The sequence below is a fragment of the Canis aureus genome, chromosome 27 (assembly GCF_053574225.1).
Source record: "Canis aureus isolate CA01 chromosome 27, VMU_Caureus_v.1.0, whole genome shotgun sequence".
Classification (NCBI taxonomy): Eukaryota; Metazoa; Chordata; class Mammalia; order Carnivora; family Canidae; genus Canis; species Canis aureus.
The window spans coordinates 26,325,844-26,351,850 of NC_135637.1; the positions used below are offsets into that span (position 1 = coordinate 26,325,844).

General features: G+C 43.4%; 1 protein-coding gene across 3 annotated transcripts in view; it reads right to left on the reverse strand.

The window, feature by feature from the left end:
* The window catches only part of THOC5 (THO complex subunit 5), a 35,817-nt gene extending 10,209 nt beyond the window's left edge, over positions 1-25,608 (reverse strand). The window contains exons 1-17 of one of the 3 annotated variants that reach the window (XM_077874250.1): positions 25,452-25,608; positions 24,637-24,752; positions 23,288-23,419; positions 22,140-22,283; positions 20,819-20,932; positions 20,581-20,678; positions 18,210-18,356; positions 16,105-16,219; positions 10,926-11,058; positions 10,180-10,212; positions 8,852-8,929; positions 8,117-8,157; positions 7,783-7,882; positions 6,283-6,391; positions 1,566-1,667; positions 935-1,031; positions 235-349 (exon numbers count right to left, since the gene is read on the reverse strand). In XM_077874250.1, the coding sequence (XP_077730376.1) occupies positions 235-349; positions 935-1,031; positions 1,566-1,667; positions 6,283-6,391; positions 7,783-7,882; positions 8,117-8,157; positions 8,852-8,929; positions 10,180-10,212; positions 10,926-11,058; positions 16,105-16,219; positions 18,210-18,356; positions 20,581-20,678; positions 20,819-20,932; positions 22,140-22,283; positions 23,288-23,383 (1,522 nt within the window). In that variant the 5' untranslated portion in view covers positions 23,384-23,419; positions 24,637-24,752; positions 25,452-25,608. Of the gene's footprint in view, positions 1-234; positions 350-934; positions 1,032-1,565; positions 1,668-6,282; positions 6,392-7,782; positions 7,883-8,116; positions 8,158-8,851; positions 8,930-10,179; positions 10,213-10,925; positions 11,059-16,104; positions 16,220-18,209; positions 18,357-20,580; positions 20,679-20,818; positions 20,933-22,139; positions 22,284-23,287; positions 23,420-24,636; positions 24,753-25,287; positions 25,307-25,451 lie in introns of those variants that run through there. The other 2 variants (XM_077874251.1, XM_077874252.1) reach the window with 2 other exon arrangements.
* Positions 25,609-26,007: the final 399 nt, after the last annotated feature.

Consider the following 26,007-nt stretch of genomic DNA (forward strand, 5'->3'; position numbering starts at 1 on the left):
CTCTTTTGTGAGCTAGGACAGCCTTCACGGCCCTGAGAGGAGCTCAGATCTCTGTCTAGATGGGCTGGTAGCTCTCCCCCAGGGGTCCCGCCAACACCTCTGCTCAGAAAGAGCCAGGAACCAAGGCTTCTTTGATGTGTCACCAGGATTTAAGACATCAGAGCAAAGGAAAAGTCATCTTAGTTTCTGTGTTGTCCAAGTGGTCCTTAAACCACAGCCCTAACATTAGCTTACCCAGGGATGCAAACTGTTTGTGGAGGGCCAGGCGGGACTGTACCCTGGTCTTCAGCAGTTTCATGGTTGTCTCCATGTGGCTGGCACTCAGCGAGTGGTCAGCAATCACTGTGTGCTGTGGATGACAGTGAGCAGCATGCCTGAGTGCTCCATCCCTTCCTCCAGGCACTGCCTCTCTCCTAGGCCCTGCTTGCCTGTGGTAGCCAGTACCACCCACACCCTGAGATGGGTATCTTATGGGAATGGCAGGGTTTGCCTGCTATGACAGGCCTGATGCTTAGTTCCAGGAGGAACAATACAAGCTACTGGGTTCTTAAGAGGACTGGCCAGCTCCTGAGAAAGAAAGACTTCTGCTAAGATGCCAGATCCCCTGGGATTCTGTTGACACCTCATTTTTGGCATCTTTGTACCCAAGACTGAGGGGTGGCAGAGCCTGGAGCTATGCTGCACCCAGAGCAAGGACCCAAGTTACTTTGATCAAGACAGCTACTGGGCTCAGGGAGAAGGCAAAAGATACCTGAACACTTGTAGGCCTCAGACATTTTAGTATCCTGAGTGGAGGGAGGACAAATCATAGCTTGGAGGGAAAGCATTCTAATAATTCAAAGCCCCCAGAGGCCATCAGAAGCTTTTCTGGAGTCTGTACAGGAGGTGAGGAAGTAAAGATCTTTAGCCAAGGAGAATGGATCAGTGTACACACCTGGGGCTGCTCTTTGGGGAAGTGGAGGCCACCCAACTTCTGTACCCACAAATAGGGGTGACCTAGGTCAAGTACATAGTCTCTCAAAGTCAGGATGCTACAGAAAAGAACACAGCATAAAATGATTTTATGTCCTTTCTTCAGTGGTCCCAGGGTAGCCTTCCTCCTATCCCCCTCTACTCACAAATGGGCTGGTCCTATAGGCTCAGCAACACTTAAAGCCAGGTTGCCAGCAAAGCCTCCAAACTTCATAATCTCCCTATTGTGAATTTCACCTCTCCCAAGTTTGCTTTTCTCTTTCCACCCCAACTTAGAAACAAATCTCAATAAAAAGGCAGTGCCCTTGATCTCTTCACTAGCCTACCAATTTTTAAAACATTTTAAAAGTTTTTAATACTCAGAAAATTTAAATTTTTTTTTTTTTTTTTTAGAAAATTAAAATGTTAAACCATATTTTTGTATCACATGTTATCATGTCCTCCAAGTTTGATCCTTCCATCCACCCTTCCATATGGTCTCCACTCCCTGCTGACAGGCCTCTGGCTCTAACAGCTCCCCAACGCTGGGCTTGAGCTGCCAGAGAAACTCCAAAGCAGAGAGGCTGGGAGAGGAGAAAACACTGCTGACTCACCCAACTTTATCAAACTGATACTGATTGGCTGGATTTGGAGTTTTTTTTCCGTGATCCCCCGGATACAAACAGCTCAGGACTGAGTCAGGAGATAGCAAGTCACTGGAAAAGGGAAAAGACTGCAGTGAAAACGCTGGCCAACACCTTAAGGCAGACTTGGTCATCTGGGGATGATAATGCCACCTACTGTGATGATCATGCTACCATTTCCAGAATCTTCTTGTGGACCAGACCCTTTATACTTAAGGTCCCCAGATCCTCACAACCCTTTGAAGGAGTATAACCATTTCCATTTTACAGAGAAGAAACTCAAGGCTTTGAAAGATATGGCTTGTCTAAGATCACACTACTAGTAAGTGCTACAACTGGGATTTGCACTGTCTGATCAAAGACAGTAGTAGTCCTAACTGCCAAATTTTTGAAAATCCTATCCCTTCAAGAGGTTTATGGTGACCAGGGCCTTTCCTCGAGGCAGCAAACCGCTATGACACTGGAGATAAAATAATCACAATTTTCATAAGGGCATAAGAGATTCCTTTCTATTCTAAAAGAACAAGTGCAGAGCTTTGATGGTACGTGTATCTCACTTTGACCAAATCTGATGCTACTCACAGAGAAAGGTCCCCTTTATGTTCCCAGAAAAAGACATTATCACATGCGGAGACAAGGTGACCCAGAGCTATAAGCAGAGAGACAGCACCATTGCCACCCACCTGGAATGGTTAGGGCATAGCCTGTAATAAACATGACAAGTGGAGAAGGGATGGGAGGGGAGAGGAATAAGCTGACCTCAAAGGACAAGGATCATTCTTTCCCTCAACCAGCAGGGGATTCTCCTTCACCTTTTCAGGTAAGGCATCAGGAGCAACTCAGGCAGAACGGACTAATCCTGCTGCTCAGACCCCCGCATGCCTTTAAGAACTTAGCAACGGGGCAGTGGCAGCTTTGGACTCTTCCCTGTTCTGTCTCTCCTACATTCTCTCCCCTCCTCAAGGTCTCTGCCCCTTTACTGCCTTTCATGGAGAATTGGCTAAAAAATAAATAAGAACTATCAGTCTTTTAGGGGATCCTGGGTGGCTCAAGTGTTTTAAGTGTCTGACTTCAGTTCAGGTCATGATGATCTTGTGGTCCTGAGACTGAGCCCTGAGTTGGGCTCCCTGCTCAGCACATAGTCTGAGATTTTTCTTTCTCCTTCACCCTCTGCCCCTTCCCCTTCCAATAAATAAATAAATAATAAATAATAAATAAATAAATAAATAAATAAATAAATAAATAAATAAAACTTAAAACAAACAAACAAACCTGTCAGTCTTTTGGCCAATATTTAGTGACTATCACTAATAGAACGAATCAACAAAAATAGAGCAGAACAGCTAAAGTTGCATAATAAAGTATTCCTAATTAACAAAACACGATGGAAGAATTAAATCTTCTTGACAAAATTTATATCCATAAATAAAGCGTGGTTCAGGACAAATGAATTTGGTTAAAATAATGGATGTAAAAGGAGAGATTATATATAGTCATAAAAATACACCAACGGGCTCCTGGGTGGCTCAGTTAGGCATCCAACTCTTGATCTTGGCTCAGGTCTCAATCTCAGGGTAGTGAGTTTATGTCCTGCACTTGGCTCCACACTAGTTGCGGAGCCTACTTTAAAAACAACAACAAAGGGCAGCCCAGGTGGCTCAGCGGTTTAGCTCCACCTTCGGCCCAAGGCGTGATCCTGGAGACCCCGGATCGAGTCCCACGTCGGGCTCCCTGCATGGAGCCTGCTTCTCCCTCTGCCTGTGTCTGTGCCTCTCGCTCTGTGTCTCTCATGAGTAAATAAATAAAATCTTTAAAAAACAACAACAAAAAAACACCAAAACAAAAACTGCCCCATTACTCAAATCTTTGATATAAAATAATAATAAACTTTAAAAGATTAAAAATTTGGTAAAGTAAAAGTGGAAAATAATTAAAAGTGGAAGAACTGATTAGTTAAAATGCCCTAATGGAGATCATCTGGAAAATAATTTTTTTTCTTTCTTTTGTTTTTTAAAGGTTTTATCTTTTATTTGAAAAAGAGAGAGAGTATGAGATAGATCACAAGCAGGGGGAAGAGACAGAGGGAGAAGCAGACTCTCTGTCAAGTAGGGAGCCCAACATGGGACTCCATCCCAGGACCCTGGGATCATGCCCAGGCACCTCTGGAAAATAATTTCTTGAAGAATATTTAGCAAGGTTCGTTAAACATTAAATCATTTGTATTAAGAACATCAATTCTGTGGGACGTCTGGGTGGCTCAGTGGTGAGCGTCTGCCTTCAGCTCAGGGCGTGATCCTGGGTCCAGGGATCGAGTGCAGCATCAGAAGCTCCCTACTTCTCCCTCTGCCTATGTCTCTGCCTCCCTCTCCATGTCTCTCATGAATAAATAAATAAAATCTTAAAAAAACCCAACAAACTTGGGGCAGCCCAGGTGGCTCAGCAGTCTAGCGCCGCCTTCAGCCCAGGGCCTGATCCTGGGGACCCGGGATTGAGTCCCACGTCGGGCTCCCTGCGTGGAGCCTGCTTCTCCCTCTGCCTCTATCTCTGCCTCTCTCTCTCTCTCTCTCTCTCTCTGTGTGTGTGTGTCTCTCATGAATAAATGAATAAAATCTTTGAAAAAAAAAAAAAAAAAACCAAAAAAAAAAAAATACATCAATTCCATAAAGAATAGATCCTGGCAATGGTTGTCAATGCTAATGCTACAAAAATAAACCACCTGTGCCTCCTGATCAAAGTACTCAGCATCTATGATACTGTCCTGCTCCTGTCCCCTACAAAAAACCCAACCCAACCCAACCCAACCCAACCCAACCCAAACCAAACAAAAAACCAAATCTGATCAAGCCTCTAAATCTGACTAAAATTTTACATGAAAGATTCTATTACTCATTAAATTGCACTGTAGGGATGCAATCAAAATCCAGACTGGAGAAACATACAAACAACCCATTCCCCTCAACAAATAAACACATGGCAGCAACATTCAGATGAAAAGAAGCTTGAGAGAAGCTTCACCCGATTGTAACATCTGGACCTTACAGAGATCCAGATTCAAAACCCAACGTAAAAACAAACAGTTGTGAGAAAATCAGGGAAATCAGAACTCTGACTGGATATTGGATGATATTAAAGAATTAGTGTGAGACTGTGATTATACTAGGGAGAAAAAAGTATCCTTATGTTTAGTAGATAAACAAATAGAACCATATACCAGGCTGGTATCTCCAGGGGCCAAAGCAGAGGTACTTGAGCAAAGGCCTCTGGGCTGGGAGTCTGGAGCCCTAGGCTAGGGGCTTCCATAATTGATCATATACCCTTTGAACTTCAGTTTCTCCATCTGGAAAAGAGGGGGATGAACTAGACATACCTGAAGGCCCATAAAGATGCAATTGCTATAATCCTGGTTCTCTTCTGGGGCCACAGCCCACCTCTCAATGACAGGCATACAGTACAGAGGTACACAGGCCTCAGTTTCCTCCCCTTATAAAATTATTGTGAAGAGTTAAGCAAATTCATGATGATAAACACAACTGTTATTTACCAAGTGCTTCACCTACACTAAGCACTGAGCCCGATCCTTCATGAACACCCTCAAAGGGGATATCACAATTAATGACCAGAGCGAGAAAGCAGACTCAGTGGACAGGAAACTCAGTAGGTGCACCCACAGCTGTAAGTGGCAGACTGGGGACACACAGGGGTTCTGAGTCCAGCTGGTAAGCAGTCAGCAGCACTGCTCCCATCATTGCACAATGTAGAAGCTCCACCACTGCCTCAAGCTCCTAGATAGAGAGCTCTGGCTGGGCAGTGTAGCCCGAAGAAGCCAGCCCTGGGCTCCCTCTGCTGGGGCCAGGTGAGAACAGGGTCAATTCATCCCGAGTACCCAAAGGTGACCAAACACCACTCTCAAACACAGGGACTGAGACTGCAGCCTGAAGGGGATGTGAACGCTAAGTACAGGGTAGAAAACCCAAGGACACCACACCATCAGGTAGCCGCCACAGGAAGAGCCACAACCCAGCAGGAGCTAGACTCCTGCCACACTCAGTGGTCTTTGGACAGCCAACTCGAGGACTCAGTGTGCAGGACTGCTAGGCCAGGCTAGTGCTCTTGTAAGTGAGGCTATTTAACATCCAGGCTCTCTTGGGTCCACTTGCCTTCTTCCTATTCCTAGCTGTGGAACAAGACCACCACAGTCAGGGGCTTCCTGGGGATACTCGACCTGTGGCAATGATTACTATGCCTCTGCTCACTTTCCTCAAAACCTCTTCTCACCACCAGGTAAGGACAACCTGGTACCAGTTGAGCTGTGGAACAAAAATCCCAGCACCTTGGGAGAGAAAAGGTAAAGGAAGAGGATGGCCTAAATTTAAATTTGTCAACCTAATAATGTCTGCCAAACTCCATTCATGCCTTTCCACTGTTTATAAAAACAGTGCTCTGCCCTGCCTACTCAATTTGCCATACACTGTAGTCATTTTATCATCTACTATGTAGTAAAAGGACCAACTAAAGTCAGTAAGTGCTTCCTAAATATCAGTTATGCGCCAAGACTTCTAGGCCATGTGGATGTGACAACAGAAATCAACACAGTCATGCACCTCCTCAGAGCGTGAGGAACCAGGAGCAGCCCACACTGAGGCTCTTCTCACAGCCACCCCCACTTTTCATAGCGCTTGCCCAATACCCTGCACTGATGGGGGTGATCAGCTCCGTGGCGGTTGTCACTTTGGCTTTTACTGTCATGATGTTGAGGTTCATGAGGTAGTAGAAAGTCAAGTGAAGTACACTGTCATCTGGAGGGGGAGGAGGAAAAGAAAAGCAAGTACAAGGTGAACATGAGAACAGTTTATGGTGTAATGGAACAGAAAAGTCAGCAAGGCCTTTAAAAACTTTTACTATAAAAACAAAACTCAACGTCAATTTTATATTGATTTAAAAAAAGAAGAATGTCTACAAATTCTTAGTAACTCCTCTCTCCAACAGGGGGAACTTTATTTCCTTCCTCTTGAGTGTGGGCTGGACTTAGCTGCTTCTAACAAGCTCCAGACTCCCAGCCCAGAGGCCTTTGCTCAAGTAATCTCAAGTGATCACCAAGTGGATCCAGGTCTGCGTAACCAGTAATAAGACACAGTGACACCATTTACCCCTGATTTGATGTGATGATGACACATCTATGGTATTCCTCCCCAAAATCCATAATCTCAGTCATTGTACTGTGGATCATTGTACTGTGGTTAGGTAAAATGCTGACAATCAGGAGAAGCTGGGTGAAGAGCATGAGAACTCTATTATGGAGTCTAAAATTACCTCAAAATAATAAGTTTTTAAAAAAAGTATAGAGAGGACCAGTGTGTACAGTATGTTTCCATTTGTATAAAAACTAAAAGGAAAAGAGAATACACACTTGTATAAAAGCTTCTCAATGCATAGAAGAGTTCTAGAAAATACATAAGAAATGTGTCATAATGGTTGTCCTTGGAGGTAAGACCAAGGATCAGAGTCTGAGAGTCTCAGGTGAGAGAAAAACTAGCATGTAACTGTTAACTCTTATACTCCTAGAATGCTTTATCATTTGCTTTTTTATCCATACAAAACTAGTTTCAAAACATATATTCTCTACAGAATACAAACCTCTACTTATGTCTGTTATATTAAGCACAATGGTCATATTACTCAAAAATATACATACTCAAGGTGCCTGAATGGCTTAGTCAGTTAAGTATCTGCCTTTGGCTCAGGTCATGATCTCAGTGTCCTGGGATCAAGCTCCACACTGGGTTCCCTGCTCAGCGGGGAGCCTGCTTCTCCTGTTCCCTCTGACCCTCCCCCTGGCCTGTGCTATCGTTCTCTCAAATAAATAAATAAAATCTTAAAAAAAAACAAAAACAAAACTAAACTAAACTAAAACCTGCATACTCTTGCAACTTGTTCTGTGTATCTGACTTAACAAATTCAGAAATTGGTGTAATTCTACCAATCATTCATTATGTGCCTGGTTTTGTTGTTATGGTTACGACTTCAAAAAAATGAAACAAACTCTAAGCAAAACAATGAGGAAAAACAGAAATATGAAACTAGAATCTTTTCTTGGTCAAAGAGGACTTTGGTTTGCTGGACTTTGTACACCTGCAGCTAGCCAAACTTTTAGATACTATGGGGTCCCCCAGAACAAGGAAAACCAGACCTTTGCATTTCAGGTCCAGCATGACTGATAGCGGGTGCCTCTTCAGCATCTCCTTGCGTTTGTCATCCAACTGAACTCCCAGTGTGGGTCGCCGGCGTTTCTGGACAAAGGAAAGATCAAAGCAGATAAGCACCGGTCACATGAATCTCCCCTTCCTTCTCCCTACAGGTCAGGGCCACGGTACTGCTGCCTGGGACCTGCTGCTTCAGGTATCTGGCTGCCAGGCCCCCAGCAGCCCTTTCTTTCCAACCTTTCTCTTCTGCTTCTGGGGAGAATGGCACCTGCCAACTAGCAGGCAGTTGCTTAGCATACTCGTGGGGGACACGGCTCTCACCGTAGTCTGCTCCTCCTCAGCATCCGAGTCGCTCTCATCATCTGCAACCACAAAAAAGCATCTAGAGATGGGGAGGGGGGTCCCAATGCTCCCTAAAGTGCCTCAACCCACGAAGCATAAAGGGGCCAAGACTCTGTGTCATTTGTAAATGGGTTTCTTTAGAATACATAATAAATGAATTTGCTGCTGCTTATTCAGTATGGAAGACACGGTGATGCAAGGAAAAAACAGAGAAATGCCTGATAATTCCACCCCAACCCCTCATTTCTGAAAATACTTTTTAATGTCATCCTATGGACCACAAGCCCCTCCACTGGTAATGGTGGTGGCTGCAGCAACAGTTATATAAATAATAACAACAGTAGCAGCTCATGCAATTTGAGGAGTTGCTATGAGCCCAGAATGATGCTAAAGACTTTGCACACATGACCAAACTTAATCCACGATAGTCTATATGAGGTATTACTATCTTGTTTTGACAGGTGAGTAAACTGAGTCTCAGAAATGTCAAGGAGCTTTCCCAGGACCAGTGAGCTAGTGAGTGACAGGGATGAAATCCACAAGCAGGGTTTCTCTCTGTCTACCCTTGAGCATTAAGTCATTAAAGTCAAGCTCTCTCATACTCAGAACCAGTACAGCTAATTTCCAAAGGACTAGCACTATGCCCTTGGGTGATGACCCAGTGCTCCCAGAATCAGCTATGGAAGACTTGGGAGAGGATACCAACTAAATTACCTTGGGAGTCTTCAGGAGGCTTAAATAAAGCCTTGGCTTCATCCACACTGCCTTCAATTGCCACAGACAACGTCTTATCTGTGAGCAAGAAAAAGCTTCATATGACAGCTGCTGAGAGAAGGAGCTAAGCTACATAAACAGGCTATCTCTAGGACTACATTTCTTCTGCCTTTGTCACAGGAACTTACTGACTGGGAGTTAGGAGGGCAAAAGCCCTTTCTTTAGATGAAGAGGAACAAGGTAGCAAACTTAAGTCTTTTTTCCATTGTTTACTGAGAAAAAAAAACCCAAGTGCAGATTTTTGGGACAAGCGCCACCCGAGACTACAGTGAACGCCTCTCTTTTAGGCTTACACAAATGCCCAATCCCAATCTAGGGCCTAAAGCCACAAAATACCTTCTGCCAACTGTCTTAAAGGTTCTGATCCAGAAGCCCATAACTATCCTGGAAACGGTGGCTCTAAGGGCTTATTCTCTGTTCTGTACTACACCTAGCATCTGGCCAGCATGGTCACATTTAACTGGGGAGGCAGGGCACTGGACAGAACTTGGACTCTGTAGTCTAGTCCCAGATCTGAGTTCCTGCCCCATCAATTCCTAAACATCTGGAAATTTATGTCTCTGCTCTGAGCCCCACTTTCTGCATCTGTGTAATTCTGCCTTGACAAATGGTAGCTGCCCAGTGGGTGGTGAAGACCAAATGAGCTGATGCTTAAAATTATAAAAAATTGTTTCTTTCAAATTCATGTTTAACTTTCACAACAACCCTATGAGAGCCATACCATTATTATAGCCACGAACTGAGAAAATTAAGGCTCAGAGAAGTTAGATACAATAGCCAGAAGTATAGCTAGGCTAGGATTCAAGACCAAGTCTACTCAACTTGAGCCCAGTGTCTCAAGCACAAATGTAAGTGGGCTGTTTCATGCACCAGGACTGACTTCCCTAGGTCACACCTGTCCTGCCTTTATAGAACTCCATACGTCTAGTGTTGGAAGGTCAAGACAAACCACCACTCCTCCTGCTCCATTCAAAAGGGTATATACAGATTACAGGTAGTCACAGGAGCCAGAAATGGTTTGATCAACTGCACTAAGGAGGGGTGGCAAACTTCCTCTACCACTGAGATAATACTCCCAGGTGGCTGGCCACTGGTCTCTGAATGCTCTGCATGACCCAACATACCTCACCCCAAACACACTGGCTGCCCCCACCAACCACTGCCAAATACCAAACTATTCTTTTGGGTAGCTTAATCCTGAAATTCTACAGTAAAATGGGAAAGGAAACAGGATGGGTTTAAACACAAAAGAAAATAAAATTACTCACCCTGTCTAGGGGGCTGGGAGGATTTCATATGAGCTGATGATGGAAACAAGAAGGAGAACAAAAGGGAGGGAGAGGACCAGAAGGACCAGGAAGACACAAGAAGAGAGACAGTAATGTGTCGGTGCCCATGGCTGGGAGAAGCATGCGCTGGTGCGAAACATGTCTGTCTGATGCGATGGGGTGAAGAAGAAAACTTTAGATGCTGGGTGAAAGCTGCAGTAGGGCAAAAGTTAAGGTCTCCAAAAACTTTTCAAAATCCTAATGAAGTAAAGACTGCCCTTAAGCTTAAAGCAGAGACATCTTCCCACTTAGTAATTCACTGTAGTGACATGCAGCTGGTTCGGGCGTGGTGAAAGCCTAGGAAAGCTGCCTGGGATCTGTGTTTACGAAGTCCTTTCTCTGAAGAGGGGCAAGAGGTGCCGATCCACCTGCCAATTGTGCCTTGATGGGCTGAGTGTCTGGGAGCCCAGACAGGCTGCCTGGGCACTGCACCTAACAGGTGACCAGCCAGGCTCATCAAAGGTTCAAAGCCATCCATTCTGAAATGCCTACCAGGTTAGTCTAGCCTCAGGCCAGCTGGTCAAAGCAGCCATGCTGGGTGGTGCGGCAGGGATGTAGCATCTGTCACCTGTGGGCTTCTGAGCAGGACCAGGGAGCTTTCCTCAGCAGGCAGGGCTTCCAAATGACTCAAACGGCCAAGGCTGCTGCTCCCACAGCCCCTCTTCCTCACCAAGCCCCGTACTCACCACAGGCCTGCCCATATGCAGTGGCTTGGACAAAGAGGACATAGAGGGGAGGTGGCAGGTGTCTAGCTGTCTCATACTGCTTGTGAGCCTGGTCGAACGGCATGAACAGGTACTCTTGCACTGGGAGGGAAGCCTGTGTGCAAGAAAAGAAGGATTTTTGTTTTCTCTTTTTAGGCAGTACACATGTGAAGAGGTGGCTGCTGAATTACCAAAATAGCTTTTTAATTACTAAAAATACATGATAAGCTAACAAAATAGGTAGATAAAAGGTCAATACAAAAAATTCTATTTATACAAGCAGTGAACAGTAAGAAAATGAACTTAAAAAAAGATCCATTTTCAACAGCATCAAGAAAACATCAATTAGGGGCACCTGGGTAGCTCAGTGGTTAAGCATCTGCCTTTGGCTCAGGGCGTGATCCCAGGGTCCTGGAATCAGGTCCTGAATCAGGCTCCCCACAGGGAGCCTGCTTCTCCCTTTGCCTATGTCTCTGCCTCTCTCTGTCTCTCATGAATAAATAAATAAAATCTTAAAAAAAAAAAAAACCAACCCTCAACTAACCTAAACATATATAAGTGAAAGGTATGTAAGTCTCTACACAAAGGCCTGAGAAATCAAAGATCTAAATGAATGGAGATATATGCCATGTTAATGGCCTGGAAGACTCAATATTGTCTTGAAATCATTTCACTCCAAATCAATCTACAGATTCAATGCAATCCCACTCTAAATCCCAGCAGGTGAAAATTGACTGGCTAATTCTAAAATTTATTTTGTTAAATGCAAAGGGCCAAGAATAACCAAGATGATCCTGAAAAATTCAGCTAGAGGATATATGCTACTGGGCATCAAGACTTCTGATAAAGCTACGGTAAATAAGCCAGTGTGGTATTGATGCCTGGATAGACAAATAAACCATACACAAACCTACATGGACATTTGATTTATGACAAAAGTGGTACTGCAGCAGTGGGGAAAGAATGAGCTTTTCAATAAATGGCCCACCTGAATACCTAACATGGGGAAAAAAAAATGAATCTGACTCTTACCTCATACTACATACAACATTTCCTTCCAGGAAACCTAGAGATCTAAATGTGAAAGACATACAAAAGAGCTTCTATTTAAAAAAAACAAGAAAGGGATCCCTGGGTGGCTTAGTGGTTTGGCACCTGCCTTCAGCCTAGGGCCTGATCCTAGGATCAGGGATCGATCCTGGGATCGAGTCCCACATCAGGCTCCCTGCATGGTGCCTGCTTCTCCCTCTGCCTGTGTCTTTGCCTCTCTCTCTCTCTCTCTGTGTCTCATGAATAAATTAATAAAATCTTTAAACATTTTATTTAATAAAAAAAAAGAGAATATCTCCATGACCTTGGGTCAGAGACAGATTTTTTTTTTTTTTAAGATTTCATTTATTTATTCATTTAAGACACAGAAATAGGTAGAGGGGCAAGCAGGCTCCCTGTGGGGAGCCCAATGCGGGACTCAATTCCTGGACCACAGGATCACGACCTGAGCCAAAGGCAGTCACTCAACCATTGAGCCACCTAGGTGCCCCTAGAGATAGATTTCTTAAAAAGGACACGAAAACACTAACCTTAAAGGAGACCATTGATAATTAGATCATATGAAAATTAAGAACATCTACTCATTAAAAGGTAACATTGAGAGTGAAAAAGAAAGTCACAAAATGGAAAAAATATCTGCAAAAGACTCATGTCCAGAAAATATAAAGACCAAGTAATTCAACAGAAAAATGAGCAAAAGACTTGAAGAAGCCTTTTATAAACGAGGTAATCCAAGAGTTAATAAAAAAAAAATTGAACACTTAACCAACTGAGCCACCCAAGCATCTCTAATATAACTTTTTTCCTTCTAATATAACTTTTTAAAACAATGCACATATATTATATTTTAAAAAATAATTTTATGTATAGGAAAGAAAGCATACGGTTCATAAGCATATAGCTCAGTGAACACATCTATTTAACTGGCACCCAAATCAAGAAAATGACCATTACCAATTTTCCAGAAGCTATTTTATTTCCCCTCTCAGTCACTAACTCCTCCCACCCCCGCATCCCCAGTGACTGTTATCTTGACTTCTAACATCATAAAATTAGTTTGGCTCATTTTTGAACTTACACAAATGGAATCATATAATATATATTCTTGTGTCTGGCTTTTTTGCTCAACATTATGTTCGTGGGATTCGTCTATACTGTTGTGAGCACCAGGAGTTCATTTATTTTCATTGATACTTAGTATTTGATTATATGAGTACTTCCAGTTTGGGGCTATTATGAATAATGCTGCTACAAGCATTCTTTGTCCTTTGTTGCCCTTGTGTACATATTTCTGTTAAATATATTCCCAGGGATGAAACTGTTGGGAATAAATATGCTAGGCATATTATTTAGCTTTGGCTAAATAATAAATAAAAACTAAATAAAACTGAAACACAGTTTTGTTTTGTTTTGTTTTTTTGAAACACAGTTTTCTAAAGGGATTGCACTGATTTACAAAATTCCCCCCCAGCACCATATGAAAGTTCTATGTTGTTTTTTTTTTTTTTTTTTGGAAGTTCTAATTGTTCCTACATCTTCACCAACACTTGATACTGTCTTTTTTTTTTTTTTTAAAGATTTTATTTACTTAAGAGAGAAAGAGAGTGCACAAGCAGCGGGGAGGAACAGCAGGAGAGAGAGAAGCAGACTCCCCGCTGAGCAGGGAGCCTAACACACAGCTTGATCCCAGGACCCCAAGACTGTGACCTGAGCTGAAGGCAGATGCTTAACCGGCTGAGCCACCCAGGTGCCCCTCAGCTCAGGTCTTGATCCCAGGGTCATAAGTTTAAGCTCCACACTGGGCTCCACACTGGGTGTGGAGCCTACATAAAAATAAAAAGTTGGGGCACTTTTTATTATTCAGCAAAATAAAAAGCTGAAGCGGTTTAGTGCCGCCTTCAGCCCAGGGCTTGATCCTGGAGTCCCGGGATCGAGTCCCACGTCGGGCTCCCTGCATGGAGCCTCTCTGTGTGCCTCTCATGAATAAATAAATAAAATCTTAAAAAAATAAAAATAAAACTAAAAAATAAAAATAATAAAAATAAAAAGTTGTATTCAAGTTTATAAAGCAAAAACTTCCAGGGGCACCTCACTGGCTCAGTTAGTAGAACATAGGACTCCTGATCTCATGGTCATGAGTTGACACCCACATTGGACGAAGACTACTTTAAAAATAAAATAAACAAACCTCCCAGTCCCCAAACTCAAAAGTAATTGTTAATGACTTAGTGATTCCTCTAAGCATATACTGGACTCACACATGTACATACCCATATGGATACTTTATCAACGAAGATATACAATGAAATTATACTTTGTTTTACAATGGGCATTGTTTTAATTACATGATAAGTCTTTGTTCTGTCCAATTATCCAATTATCAGTGATATGATGCTTTATGTTTCTATCACAGCTGTAAGGCTGTACCATACAATAATTTATTTAACCAGTACCCTATTCAGGCACATTTAGAGATTCCAAGTTAATAGGAAAAATTAAGGGATGCCTGGGTGGCTCAATACATTAAGCATGTGACTCTTGATTTGGGCTCAGGTCATGATCTCAGGACCGAGATCAAGTTCTGCACTGGGCGTGGAGCCTGCTTGTCCCACTCCCTCTGCTCCTCCTCCTACACCCTCTCATTCATTCATTCATTCATTCATACCTACATACATAAATAAAATCTTAAAAAAAATAAACAGGATACATACATACATGAAATCTAAAAAAAACAAACAAACAAACAAAAAAAAAACAGAATAAAGTACAACTCAAACTTTTAGTTTGTTTTCTTATTGTCCTACTATGAAGTGCTACTGAGAATATTTGTTAACAATTCTAATTCTATGCCTAGAATTGAAGGGAGGAAATGCAGATCTTTCCAAATCCCAGGAAAGGGAATTTTTATTTTCTCTAGGGTCTTTTTGCAAAGTTCCTCCATATTTTACCATTTACTCTGCTATGTAAAACTATGAGAATTTAGAGGGGTGCCGGGCTGGACTCCTGATCTTGGGGTCTTGAGCTCAAACCCCATGCTGGGCATAGTGTTTATTTAAAACAAAAACAAACAGGGGTGCATAGGTGACTCAGTTGGTTAAGTGTCTGCCTGTGGCTCAGGTCATGATCCCAGGATTCTGGGAATCGAGCCCATCAGGCTCCCTGCTCAGCACAGTCTGCTTGTCCCTCTTCCTCAGCCCCTCCCCCTGCTTGTGCTCCCTTTCTCTAAAAAAAAAAAAATACATAAAATCTTTAAAACAACAACAACCAAAACAAAAAAATACTGTAAAAGATTTAGAGCAAATCTGGCCTCACAGAGCAAACAAAAATCAGGTTTCCTACGTAGAAAGTGTAAAAATATTACAGTTTATATTACATTTTATTTTTTATTTATTTTTTTAAATGATTTTTTAAAAAATTTTTATTTATTTATGATAGTCACAGAGAGAGAGAGAGAGAGGCAGAGACATAGGCAGAGGGAGAAGCAGGCTCCATGCACTGAGAGCCGATGTGGGATTCGATCCCGGGTCTCCAAGATTGCGCCCTGGGCCAAAGGCAGGCGCCAAACCGCTGCGCCACCCAGGGATCCCGTTTATATTACATTTTAAAGTGGGGACTTTTTCCTCTGATGGTACCTAATGCCTTTCGAATATGAGTAAAGTTCTTTTCAGAGGACATCTGGTGAACATCTTCTCCCAAAATCAGTTAGGGACTGTAACAGATATCCACAGAAGCAGGCTTAGATGCCTGGAGACTGTGGGGCTGGTTAAAACCATTCTGGGGGTAAACTAAACCTAGAGTTTGCAAAAGTATTTTACCTGGAAGAAACTCTGGGTGAAAAGAAAATATCCCAGGTAAATGTGTTCCTGAGCCCACCCAGCAGCATCTCTTCCTCCCAGGACACCTTATTATACTGGCTGGGCAGAAACTGCCAACAGGACCATCCTTGCACTGGGCTCTGACATCCATTAGGGTAACAGACTTGGCAAAACCCAAGGGAGACATGGCTGCTGGAGGCCACAGGTCAGCAAGGTCTTACAGGTCAGCAAGGTCTTACTTGGGTGCTGAAGGCAAAGCAAAGGCCAATGCTAGAGAGTATAGGGGAGATTCTCACCTGCATTATGCTATTGAGGCGAGGCTGGAGACTGCTCAGGTATTCCTTCTTCACTTCAATCTCCTTGAGGATCTTCTCCTTGTTGGACAGGCACTCTCGGTACTTCTCCGCCAGTCTATTGGGAGAGGACAGACCACTGTCACTTAAAGCTCCTGAGATGGGGGATCCTTGGGTGGCTCAGTGGTTTAGCGCCTGCCTTTGGCCCAGGGCGCGATCCTGGAGTTCCAGGATCGAGTCCCGCATCAGGCTCCCGGCATGGAGCCTGCTTCTCCTCCCTCTGCCTATGTCTCTGCCTCTCTCTCTCTCTCTGTGTGTGTCTATCATGAATAAATAAATAAATCTTAAAAATAAATAAATAATAAATCAATCAATCAATCAATCAATCAATCAAACTCTTGAGATCTCCCGACATACCTATGGACTGTCACAATCTACCTAATCCACCTACCTGTCTCCATGTAGCAGTTATGATTAATTGTTTACCTAGCACTTATTATGTACCAAGTACTTAGAGAACTCTTCATAAGCATTACTGCATTTAATCCTTATAAAAATCCTGAAAGAGGGATGCCTGGGTGGCTCAGCAGTTGAATGTCTGCCTCCCGCTGAGGGTGTGATTCTGGGCTCCTGGGATCGAGTCCTGAATTGAGCTCCCCACAGGGAGCCTGCTTCTCCCTCTATGTCTCTGCCACTCTCTGTGTTTCATGAATAAATAAAATCTTAAAAAAAAAAAAATCCTGGAAGATGGGGACTCTTCTTTTCCCCAAAGGAAGAAACAAAGGCTAAAGGAGGTAGGTAACTTGCCAAGGTAACTCAGCTAAGAGCACGTATAAAGCTGGGCTCTGAATCCATGCTTGTCCATTTCCAGAGGCTCTGCCCATTAGCCACTAGGGGATATAGTCATGTCATTTCCTGTTCCCTTTCTTGCCTCTAGGGTGTAGAGCCAAAACTTACACAAACACATGGATCTAGCAACCAGAGGACACAAATGAGGCCCACACACTGGCCTGAGTGGGGCAGGGTGGGGATGGATTCTGCACCACAGGAATACAACACTCATGGTTTGGCCTGTGTCAACACAAGCATTATACCAGACAGGGGAGGGATGGGACCACCCCATCTGTTAAAAACCTAACACCAATTCCATAAGAACCACACTTAGTGTTTATTGAATTCATAACATGGACTGAAGGCATAAAATACATTCTATTTAAAAAAAAAAAAAAAAGGAACAAAAACACCTGCTTCTCCAATGGAAAACAGAGTAGATGTGTCAACGAAAAGCTCTAGCATTCTCATACAAATATAGGGGAAGAAAGTTACTATAACGAAAGGGATGCAGCCATGAAAAATCCATTATGAAAAATACATAATGTTCTTAAAAAGACCTAGATTAAATTATACAGCATAAATGTTGTATTTACATTAATAAACAATATCTTTATTAGTACAAGAAATTTTTTATATGTAAAGATGTGTTTTATTGTTTTTTTTTTTAAGATTTTATTTATTTATTCATGAGAAACACAGAGAGAGACAGAGACATAGGCAGGAGGAGGAGAAGCAGGCTCCATGCAGGAGCTCAATACAGGACTCAATTCCGGAACTCCAGGATCACGTCCTTTGTGAGCCAGCCAGGCGTCACAAAGGTGTGCCTTAAAGCATAATTTATGAGAGCAAAAAGTGGTAACTTCAACAGAGAAAACATTATATAAATTATAATTTGTCTATACACGGGAATGTTCTCTAACCTTCTAAAATGATGTCTGCAGACCTTTAAAATACCACATGGACAGTATTAGAGGCAGGGGAAAATGCAAAAAAAAAAAAAAAAAAAGATTTAAAATACAAAAGGTATTTAGGTCTCAAGTGTTAAAATTAAAAAAAAAAAAAAAGTTATTCCAAAAATTAACAGCCTTAAGCAATTCCATCCCCATCCACAATCCTGTTGGTCTAGGTGTGAATTACAAAATGGGATTTGGTAATAAATCATTCTGCTGGTTCCACAGAGCTTTGCTGTCTGATTGTGGGTCATACCAAAACACTCCATGGCTAAAGGTCTGTGTCTGCACAGATTAATGAGGTCAGGAAGGAGGGTACACAACCTTTTCCGCTGTTCCAGCTCCCAGTCCAGACGTGCAAGGGTTTGCTGGTGAGGGTCTCCCATCGTGACTTCAGCCTTGCTAATATCTGGAGGAGCCTCCTTATAAAACTCCTCTAAACTGACCAGATCAATTTCTTCATGCTTTGACCTGCAAGCAAAAACTAGATGTCAAGTTGCTGTTCTCAGGATCCCAAACCATGGATTAAGTGGGCCCACAGTTCCCTCCATGTATGCTCACTTAGCCCTGGTCTACAATAGGAACACAGAATCCAGTCTTCCCAGCAAACGTTCATTAGTAAACGTTTCACTTTGAAGAGAGGTAGTTGGTGACATACCACAGGATCCTTATCCATGGTGTCCAACTGTTTTATCCATGAATTAGCTGAAGACCTGGAAGGGATGCTTATCAAATTTACAGATGTCCCAAGTTTAGCAAGAACTAAGATCTGAAAGAGTCAATAAAAACATTACAGTCTAGGCCTAGACTGCCAGGTTGAAATTCTTGGACATTTAACAGGAAAAAACATAAGGGTCTGTGCTTAGTTCAAAACATTAACTGCCTAAGCATGGGACAGGGAAGATCCAGCATATCTAGAGGCTTCAACTATTTTATGTAGAGTGATGCATGTATATAAAAGAAAAGAGGGGATCCCTGGGTGGCGCAGCAGTTTGGCGCCTGCCTTTGGCCCAGAGCGCGATCCTGGAGACCTGGGATCGAATCCCACATCAGGCTCCCGGTGCATGGAGCCTGCTTCTCCCTCTGCCTGTGTCTCTGCCCCTCTCTCTCTCTCTGTGACTATCATAAATAAATAAAAATTTTAAAAAAAAATTAAAAAAATAAAAAGAAAAAGAAAAGAAAAGAAAAGAAATACAATGCTCCTTCCTGCACTAACACAGTAGTGCACAAGTTGTGGACAGATGACGGTAATAACAGCAGCTATGAGGCAGTAAGCACCTATGATACGCCAACTTCACCCCACCTAATTCTCATGAAAACTTACATATGGGGATTTCTATCGCCATATTTCAAGTGAGATAGAGACTTCCACAGTTGAGTAGTTTGCCCAAGGTCACACAGCTAGTGAGTGGTAGAGCTGGGATTTGAACCCAGGCTAAGGCCAAGGGTGGTCATCTGTCTCTCCATAGGCCAGGATTCTATTGAATTCTACATTTGTCAGCTTTCATCTGAGTGATGATTATAGCTTGGGGCATCACATTCTTTTTTTTAATATTTTTAAACAGTTTAAGATACACAAGAAGTTTTAAAAATAGTACTGAGCATATATTTCCTCTGTACTCTTCCCCTGGGTTCCCCCAATAATAATATCTTACCTATACATAGTATGCTATCAAAACCAGGAAACGATGATGATGCGATACTATTAATTCAGGTGCTAGTTGTTTTTTTTTTTTTAAGATTTATTTATTTATTCATGAGAGACACAGATAGAGAGAAAGAGAGGCAGAGACACAGGCAGAGGGAGAAGCAAGCTCCCCATAAGAAGCCCGATGCAGGACTCTATCCCGGACCCCGGGATCATGACCTGAGCTGAAGGCAGGTCATGCCCAACCAATGAGCAACCCAGGCATCCCATCAGGTGCAAGTTTGATGTGAATTTCACCTCTATTAGTATTTAACTATTATTACACGATGAATTTGTAAAGCAGATAAAGATGCCTCTTAAAAATCAGCAGAATTATCAAAAAATGCACCAGACTCAATTACTGATGTGCCCCTCTCATTCCAAGTTTATTACAAATAAAACCTGACTTTTCAGTTTGCACAAATAGGTCTGGCCAAGCAACCATACACTCCCTTCTCTTCCTCTGTCTACGCTTTCCTCATCTCTCAGCTTAGATTTGCCAAAAGGCATTACACTTAAAGATGGACACTGATAAACTACAGTTTGGTCACCTGAAGGCAGCCACGTAGCAAGAAGTTCAGATTCTTTTTTTTTAGAAGTTCAGATTCTAAGGAATAAAATCTAGGTGCAAAAATAAATGGTTGGAACTTTTGGAGAGGAAAACTGGGCCAGAAGGTTAAAAGGATTTGACTAGAAGGGAGTTACTCCCATGCAAGGTGCCCAGGAATTGAAATGGTAATGTATAAGCCCCAGCTAGAGAAAGACAACTGCTTTTGACCAGGTGCAGAGCTCAAGACCTAAAAAAGTCAGACATGTTTCCAAGGTTCTTTGTGCAGCCTGAAAACACTGCTTCCAGTTGTCCCACTCAAAGTGATCTATTCACCCTGTCCCAGATCCTGCAGCTTCCAAGCCTACCTGGTTTCCTTTTAAGGAGACTAGTGCACACTGAGCTATATAGGAAAAAAGCAGTTACCGATAGACAATTTTGCTAAAGTCTCCAAAACTCACTTAAACTCCAGACATTTGGTGATCTCTTTCTGCAGGTGCATCACCTCATACAGCAGGTTCTGGAGCTGCAGGTGATAGGCATCTACTTTCTGCTTGGCCTGAAAGGAAGACAAGGTCAGAGGTGAGTAGGGCAAGTCAGGTCAGATAGAGCAGTAGCAAACTTAAGGAAGAGGTAAAGGGGATTAAGAAGGGAACGTGGGAAAGAGAAAGAAGGAAGACTAAACCTCTTAATTTCTACCTCATGTGTCTGATCTCTTCCTTTCTTCAACCTGATGTGGGCTAATCGATTAAGCTTCTTTAGAGTCATGAAGTGCACACAGCTCTGGATCCTCCGATCTTCAATCTCAACTGCCTGTAGGCAAAGAAAACTGGTAAAAATCTTGTCAACAGGTGCTGGCTGAGCTTCCTTTGGCACCTCACTGCTGACCCATCCCTATCCAGGGCCAAAAAGAGATACTGGAAGAAGCTCAGAACCAAGAAAAGTGTCAGTGGGAAATGGAAAAACGACTGTAAGGGAAATGCTTAAGGTTACCAGACAAATAAATAATAATTTCTGCTCGGACTGAAGTAATAGGGATTGAAGATTATAGCAACACCCTGCCATATAATTTAACCTCTGTGAATAACATCACAGAATAACTTAAGTGAAAATATTAAGATTATAGCTATAAACCCTGGATTATAGTTGTAAACTATAACTATGGCATAATAATCATAATAATATTGGCCAGTGTAGGCACAACTAAATGAGGTTCTTGGAAACATGTTTTGTGTTTATCCCATTCATTTAATGTTAATAACTTCATTTCCGGTTTCTTTTCTTTTCTTTTTTTAAGATTTATTTATTTATTCATGAGAGAGACACTGGCAGAGGGAGAAGCAGGCTCCATGCAGAAAGCCCGATGTCAACTCAATCCCAGGACCCCGGGATCAAGCCCTGAGCCAAAGGCAGATGCTCAACCGCTGAGCCACCCAGGGGTCCCTCATTTCTAGTTTCTATGATATACTTATGCATATCCATTCTTAAAGCAGCAAAGAAATTTACACGTATTATCATTTCTCAACACCTAGCAAAGTGCCCAGCAAGTAATAAACACCAGTTGGATGAATTATCAAACTGCAGTTATGAGAAAAATTAATTGTCCTGTACGTTTGTTACTGTAATTGGTGGTTGGGTGGTGATGAAATAAATTCCAATAAATTAATGGGCATGTCTCTGGAGCCCCCAAACTCCAACCACCCGATCATGACTAGTACAGAAGATCAAGATGAGGGATGCCTGGGTGGCTCAGCAGTTGAGCATCTGCTTTTGGCTCAGGGCGTGATTCCGGAGTCCCGGGATCAAGTCCCACATCGGGATCCTTGCATGGAGTGTGCTTCTCCCTCTGCCTGTCTTGGCCTCTCATGAATAAATAAATAAAATCTTAAAAAAAAAAAAAAGGAGACGACGACGATGACGACAACCAAGATGAGGAAGGGCTCTCTGACGGGTGCAAAACAAGTCCATCCATGCAAACCCACCAGGCTGATGTCTGCCCAATCCCAGTCCCATTCCTTACCACATCCTTGCCTCCTCTGCTCTTTAGGTCCTGGATCTCAGCCATGAGCCTCTGCAACTCCTGGCACGTGTACTTGTACAGCTCATAGTCTCTGCCAGGGTCCCGCAGGTCCACTTCAGCCTCCTCACTGTAGTATTTACCCTCCTGTGGAGGCAAGAAGACAGGCCTTGAGTGGGGAATAAAAGTTTCCCTGTTGGGATCAGGACACCTGGCTGGAATCAGGAACAATGAAACCCCACATCAGATCTCTAAAAAATCTGGTCCTTAAATCAAATGTTTTTCTTCTTTTCAAAATGGAGAATTCCTCTCTTCTTCTAATTATAAAGTAATGCATATTTCGTGTCAGAGATTCAGAAATAGTGAGAAGTGAGAACAAAAACAAATTGAAAAGTTGCCTGTAATCTCATGTCCCAGCCTCAAATAACTATTTTTAATACTATGGATAAACACAAATTTTAAACATGACGGGATCATACTGCCCATGCTATTTAGTGCAATTTCTCATCCCAATAAATTTAAATATTCATCAAAATGGCCACATAATTCACTAAATAGATGAATCAGAATTCATTTAACCAAATTCCTACTGATGAGTGTTTAGTCAAATCAAGCTTTAGCAGAGACTAAAGTATCATAATTGGTTGTCCAGCCTTTGGAATGAACAGAACACTTCTCTTGAAGACAGAGTCTCCTATGGCTAACGATACTATATTGTACATTTGAAAGTCTCTAAGACAGTAGGTCTTCATCTGCTGACCACATGTGCTCTCAGGCTACAGAAGAGATTTTGTGGGGATGTTGTTTTGGTACTGTCTTAGCAGCAGACGAGGGATCCCAATCCCAGTGGTATGCTACAGATACTGGCTTCTTCTGACCATCAGGAAAATTAGAGACATACACCATACAAGAATGCATTCTCTGTTCAGGACTGTTCATGCCTAATATAGGCTTGTTGGTTCTTGGGATGCTATAACTAAACCAGATGTGAATACTCAGGTTTGCAGAACCAAGGGAATTCCAGGCACCTGGTCAAGCACAGGTTACCTGGGAGGCTGTCCCTGTGATCCTCAGCTGCTGCAAACTCATAGACAGGTGCCTGGCCACAAGCTGTAATTTCTTAGCAGTGTGGCAGCCCTGGCTGATCTCACCTGCTCTGTGTCAGATCGGTTACGCTTCCCCTCAGCTGGAGCTCCATCACTTCGGATCACTTTGGGCTTCCGTTTTTTGCTCGATTCTGATGACATGGTTGTTTGGTGAGGTCAGAAGGAAACAGCAAAGACCTGTTAAAAAGAGGAAACTTAAGATTTTTTAGAGTTAAAGATTTTCCTGGAGTCAGAATACTGAAATCTAACTAGTAGTTCTGGTTACTTACGCCCTTGGTAACTCAAAAAAAAAAAAAAAAAAAAAGTCACTGAACCCTCCAAAGCCTGTTTAATCCTCTGTAAAAATGGGGAGGGCTGCCTGGGTGGCTCAGTCAGTTAAGGCCCTGCCTTCAGCTCAGGTCATGGTCCCAGGGTTCCCAGGTCCTGGGATGGAGCCCCACACTGGGCTCCCTACTCAGTGGGGAATCTGCTTCTCCCTCTCCCTCTGCCCCTCCTCCCCGCTCATGCACTCTCCCTCTCCAATGAATGTATATAATCTTTAAAAAAAAATTAAAAAGGAGAATGAGATGCCCAGGCTCAGCTGGTTAAGTGGCTGACACTTGATCTCAGGGTTCTAAGTTCAAGCCCTGCATTGGGTTCTGTGCTAGGAGTGGAGTTGATTCTCTTCCTCTGCACCACCCTCCCCCCATCCACACTCGGAGCTGTCCCTCTCAAAGAAAAGGGAGGAATCATCCCTCAGCCTGACCCAAACAAACTCATCTTCTCCAGCTCCATCCGCTTTAAAGGCACCACAACCACATCCCTGACTAAACTCCTCAGCCTAGCATATATACCTGGTCCCAATACTATCGATCGATCACTGTGTGCTGGACCTGATTTAAGTACTTTAAGGGTATGTTCTCACTTAATCCTTGTAAGAAACCTTTCAGATAGAACAAGTACCATTTTATGGTTGAGAACACTGAAGTTTAGAAAGGTGAATGAGGTGCCGAAAGTCACACAGCTAGTATACTTAAGCTTGGGTCCATCTAACGCCACAATAGTGCTCTCAACAACTATATTATTGTGACACCAGTGTGTCTTGCTACCACCTTACCCGGCAATGCCATCAACAATCCAGATGGCCCTAAGATTTAAAAGAATAAAACCTACTTTTCATGGGGCTTTAGGGTCACAAAGCATCCTCCCCCTGCTACGTTTTCTGGTTGTCACCACAGCCCCGAGGTGGCAGCACAATCCCCCGTAGCCCAACAAATCTCTCCCCAAGATTTACTGAAGGAACCAATGGCTCATGGTAGTTACAGAAGCCCAGCTGGAGTCTCCACTCTACCATTCTACCGCTGGGAGTCCTGGGCCTGCTTCCGCACAGATCAAATGAGAATAACAGTCCTTACCTCAGGGGTTGCTGTGGACATTGACACAGGAGGCACTCTACTGGGGAAGGTGATGAAGATGACCTAGGCGTGGGGCTTTAGATGGTACATGGGCGATCTGAAATAATGCTGAACACCTATGGAGAAAGTTAATCCCTTTTCAATTCTTTTGAGAAACCTCCAATTGCTTCAAGGAGAACATTGCATTTCCCTAGTTTGTCTTTAACGTCTATGAACACCAATGTTCCTTTGTTAACAAAAGGACTCTCAGAGCCTTAGACAATGAAATCTAGCCAAAATCAACAATGTTTTCATGTTAAACATATTAATTTTATCATTACCTTCTGCATAGGACAAGTCTCCATTTAGGGGAGAAACATTAAAATTTCTCTTAAAGGAAATTCACGTTTAAGAAGTAAAAGGCGACTCGATTAAAAACCTTTAGCAGAGTCTTAAACAGTAAATTGACTGGGCAAAATCCACGAAGGTGGGACGCGAAAGGCTGAAATGTGGGAAATCCTGACTTCGGAAACCCAGTAGAGAGAGCCTGGCACACGTAAGCAAGCACACAATAAATGTGAGCTGTTACCACCACCACCTCCGACATCGACATCATCGGCACCTACAGGCTCCCGTGCCGGGCCCGACGCAGCTGCAGCCCGACATTTTCACCTGAAGAGACTAATCAGGCGGCGCCGAGCGGCTGGAGACCCCGGAGCGTGAGCACCGAGAACTCGACTCGGCCCCCAGCTTGGGGACGTCTGCACCTCGACCCCGGTACGCCCAGCCCCGCCCCGCCCCTCCGGCAAGCCCCGCATCCCCGGCGCCCTACTCACAGCTCGGAGTCCCGAACCCGCGGTGGCAGCGAGCCGCTTCCGGCGGCAGACAGACTTCTTCCTGTACACCATAGAGAAGCGGAAGAATAGAGCGGCTGGCCGGAAGCGAGGCGCGGAGGCCGGAAGCGAGACGCGGAGGTCCGAGACGGCGGCTGACGCGTGGTCCCGGCAACAGCTGGGCGGCGCGGGAACAGCTGCTGTGGCTCCGGGGTTCTCAGGGCGGGTCCCAGCTGCCAACACCCTCAGGCTGTCCTCCAACACCAAGAAACCGAGGCTGGAAGGGCAGATTAGCCTCGTTTAGTCTTTCCTCAGCGCCTACAGCTACATTCAGCAGCCAACAAGCGCTCTGCCTAGCGTTAGCCGAGTGAATGGGTTCGTCGTGTGCCCGAGGTAACCCGAGAGCGTGGTAGTGCCAAGATATGAACCCTTGTGGATTTGTCTTCATAACCTGTATTCTTAACCAATGTCATAATCACCCAAACATCCCACACTTCGGAGGGCAGCAAGTCTGGGAAAGGCATTCATTCTCCTAAACTCGTTTCTTTCCACATCAATA